At 36.2% G+C, this 3,946-nt stretch overlaps 1 protein-coding gene across 1 annotated transcript; it reads left to right on the top strand.

Annotated features, from left to right (window-relative positions):
* Positions 1 to 748: 748 nt before the first annotated feature.
* On the top strand, positions 749 to 3,946 carry LOC128734183 (outer dynein arm-docking complex subunit 4). Its single transcript, XM_053828241.1, has 6 exons — positions 749 to 1,017; positions 2,649 to 2,740; positions 2,814 to 2,974; positions 3,068 to 3,157; positions 3,234 to 3,387; positions 3,451 to 3,946. The coding sequence occupies exons 1-6, from the start codon at positions 749 to 751 to the stop codon at positions 3,825 to 3,827; spliced, it is 1,143 nt and encodes a 380-aa protein (XP_053684216.1). The 3' UTR covers positions 3,828 to 3,946.

Here is a 3,946-nt window from a genome sequence, read left to right as displayed (position 1 = left end):
TCAGCTTGAGTAAACCGACCTAACCACTTGTTGCTGACTTGAATCGCTGCAACTGTTTTCTGTCGTTTAAGCGGTCCACCCACGGAGCCACACGCCTGCAAATAGGCAAGCTCAAACAGCTATAGATGACGTGTAGGTTCGTGTGAATGAATAGAGCAAAATGAATGCAGCATATTTTCGAGGATACACGAATATCCTATTTGCCGACGTGTAGCGTACAGCTCCGTGTGTGGACCGCTTTAAAAGGCTAGCAGTCAATAGGCAAAAAAATTCATCATTCATGCATTCGCTCACGCTATAAAACACATTTATAGTTATGTTTACTATTGGTTACCTACCTATATATGGCACCTCATTCGAATGTTTTCGCAACCCTTTTTCAGTGTCACTGTGTAGAATTCCTACTACTGCGAGAATGTTGTTTTTTATGACAAATCGATTATCAAGTGTTTGTTTCCATGACTCTGTATCACAAAAGGTGTACGGTCCCAACAGCTCTACACGGGTGTCAGAATAGGAAGTCAATAAAACTGCCTGTAGGTATTTTTTACCCCTTTTCTCGTTTATGCTACGGTCTGAAGTCTGAACATTCCGTAGCATTTGTAAGAACTCGCTCGTCCTTTGGTTGGTGTTGAATTTTAGTACTTTCGCAACACGTTTAACGCTAAGAAGTTTGTCCTTTGAAAATTTCTTTAGGGGAAGAAGTTTGCTTCTATTTTGTATTTTGACTAACTAAATAGTAAATCCAATGAGCAAAACGGCAGTCGGAATCCTTGGTGGTGATGACGAATTATTGCAAAGTTTTGTTCGTGTAGGCCTTCACTCTGAAGGAGATGATGGTAGACAGATGCAAGATCTATCCATCGGCGGTGCTTCCGGTGGAGGAGGGGGCCTAGGTGCGTCGGGAAACTCGGGATCACATCCAATAAGCCACCCCAAGGCCGAATCGCATTTGGTGAGACAGTATTCGGACCATATGTCAGATTTCAGCGATAAAAATGCTCCACGCAAGTACAGGTAACAAACTTCGATGTAATTATTTCATTTATTTTTATTTTTTTATATTTGAATTTTTATTTTGGACCCAAGGAAGACTGTTTGTGTAGAATGTGTTTAGAAAGAAAATGTGGGCCAATTATAAGCTACTTTTCGCAAATCAATAAAATAAAATAAAAATATGTTGCCTCTTTTGAAAAGAACATACTTTTGCAATATTTCTCCAATTTTTCAATGGGGGTTTAGGGCTGTAAGCAATAGTGTGTCCAAAACTCAGCAGTAGTAGGATACACGATATAATTTTTTTTAATTATTGTATTATAATGCTTCATTTGAATCTTAATCTTAATCCAGTTGCAGTGCGCTTCAATTATTTTTCAATTTTTACTTTAGTATCCATTTGGTACATATTGTACGTCCATTTTGTTTCAATATTTTATCAATTACGTTTTATCTGCAACTTAACTGAACTGGTTAATTTAAATTCTTATGTATTTCAACTACTTCGTTTCAATATCTCTAAATATTCTTCGATTCAATTTTCTACCTTTTATTGAATGGATTTTGCAATATTGTTGTTGTTTTTTATTTCCATTCAATCTTTAAATCTCTATGTAATAAGACTTTGCTCAATATTATTTTATTAAATTTGTCTCTGTTTTGTCTATATTATGTAAACTTCGAAGTAGTTTTAAAATGTCGAAACGGATCGATTTGCGAATTAGTGCGACATAGCCGCGTAAATTCCAAAAACCACGTAATAATTATCTAAAATTTGTTTTATTGTAGACTCTTTAATTTTTTATTTGTGTCTTTAAAATTCGCGTTGAAACGCGTGAATTCCAAAAAGCGACTAAATTTCGTCTCTGCTCTATCTTGAATTTGTTTAGTTTGCTTCGTATGTTAGTCTCCATCTTCGGTGTTACCTTAGTTTTCCTATTTTAGATATTCATCTAATAGCGTTTTTATTTTGGCTTAGGTCCAACTTAGGTTCGCTCTGGTTCCAATCGACCGGCTGTCAAAACGTTTGTTTTTTCACTCAGGTTGAACATAGTTTCGCGCTGGGTTCAACTTTTTAGACCACGGGTTCACTCTAGGTATTTTTACAGCTTCAACCCCGCCATGAGCAATACACTGACAAGCTGAAAATGTTTGTTTATTAAGTGGTCGAGTTGGAACTAAACCAGGTTAAAAAACAAAAACGCTATAATATTGATGAATCGGAGGCTCAAATATAGATTATGGTCAAAACTATTGAATTAAAAATATGCGAATTCTTTCCACTCACCTATCATTGTCATTTTGTCAATGGATTCTGGAGGCTGAGCAAAGTTGACGAAAATTTTGGCTTTAGTTTTCAGAAGGTCGCATAATCAACCCTTTTGCATGCATTATCTGACCTGAAAACTAATACCACAATTATCTTCTTTATCTTCCATATGTTGCTTAATTTTTTAATCTGAAATTAAATCATAATAAACTATGTTATTAAGAATCATGATTCAATTTTAATCGCTTACTCGCTACAATTGTGTAGAAATAGGTGCAGCAAGAACGATAACTAGAATATAGTAACAATAATATATTATAACATAGGCCGGCCGATTACTAGCGTTCTTTAAATTATTTTTTCTGACTTACGTTATTTTTAGAAATCTCTTTAACGAGCCCATAGACCTCAAGAAACGACGTTACTTTGACGAAGTTTATACCGATAAGGATCGTGCCGCTGCTGTAAGCATTGGTAAGGCAAACCAACTCGGTATATTCTATATTTTAGAATCAATTTTACGATATTCTCTCTCTCGAATACACAGGCAGCTATGATATAAAGCAGAATCTCCTGAATAAACGTCGTCAGGAGCGCCATGATGCACTTCAGCTACCGGAGCAAGCAGATCCTGGAGCCATTTTGGCACTTGGAATGCGTGAGATTAAAAACCGTAACCTGGACAACGCCGTTCATTTTCTATCAAAGGCATTACTTTCGCAATCATTACAACTTATTCCTATTTTCAAATGTGCCATATTATTTGAATTATAATTTATAACATTTCATATTCATTTGCAGGCACTGGAAATGAACAACAATGATCAAAGTGCATTAGTTGCAAGAAGCAAATGCTACCTTCAGCTCGGCGAACCGGCAAAAGCTTTGCAGGTGTGTAGTTTAAAAAAAATATATACTTATAAAAAAAACAATTTCCATAACTAATTCCATGCCATTGATCTGATAGGATGCGGAGACAGCGTTGCTATTGGATAAAAGCAACATTCGAGCCATTTACCAAAAAGCGGAAGCCTTGTATTATTTGGGCCAATTTGAGCATAGTTTGATGTTTTTTCATCGCGGCCTAAGATTAAGGCCCGAGCTTGCGAGCTTTAGGTTAGGTATGGTTACAGAATTGCTCTAGAATTAGCATTACCTTACTGAATCTAAAATTTACTTTTTAGGAGTTCAAAAAACACAGGAAGCAATCGAAAATACTATTGGAAGTAACACTAAGAACCAACCACAACCGAAAAAACCTGCAAAATCAGATAAACCGAAAACGGTCAAAAGGGTTCCGCTCTCAAGGGAAGAAATGGACAAAAAAGCTGCTAGACGGCTTCTAGGTGACCTCTATGTAGATAAGGAATATTTGGAAAATCTATTGAAACATCCGGATCTTAAAAAAGCGGACACGAATACAGAAGGAGTGTCGGAGTTCGCAAAGGATGCAATTAATTTTCTCAACAATAGACAAGAATTTTGGCGCCAGCAGAAGCCCTGTACTAGTTTGAATGCAAAAAAGATTAGCGGAAACAATGGAGGACTTCCGCGGTGGTAAAGCAAAAAAAATAGTTGTAATGCTGAGGAGATTTCGTGTTAATTTTTCAAATTTTGAATATCATGTAGTAATAGTGGTGCTTGTTAGAAAATATGTAGTTGTATGAAGTTGTTCCAATT

Source organism: Sabethes cyaneus, chromosome 2 (genome assembly GCF_943734655.1).
Source record: "Sabethes cyaneus chromosome 2, idSabCyanKW18_F2, whole genome shotgun sequence".
In the NCBI taxonomy this organism is placed as follows: domain Eukaryota; kingdom Metazoa; phylum Arthropoda; class Insecta; order Diptera; family Culicidae; genus Sabethes; species Sabethes cyaneus.
This window is presented reverse-complemented; position numbering and strand designations above follow the sequence as displayed.

Coding starts and splice junctions, on each gene's coding strand:
- LOC128734183 (XM_053828241.1), top strand. CDS start 749: ATGAGCAAAACGGCAGTCGGAATCCTTGGTGGTGATGACGAATTATTG. Junction 2,741..2,813: donor TGCCGCTGCTGTAAGCATTG/GTAAGGCAAACC, acceptor TCGAATACACAG/GCAGCTATGATATAAAGCAG. Junction 3,158..3,233: donor AACCGGCAAAAGCTTTGCAG/GTGTGTAGTTTA, acceptor TTGATCTGATAG/GATGCGGAGACAGCGTTGCT.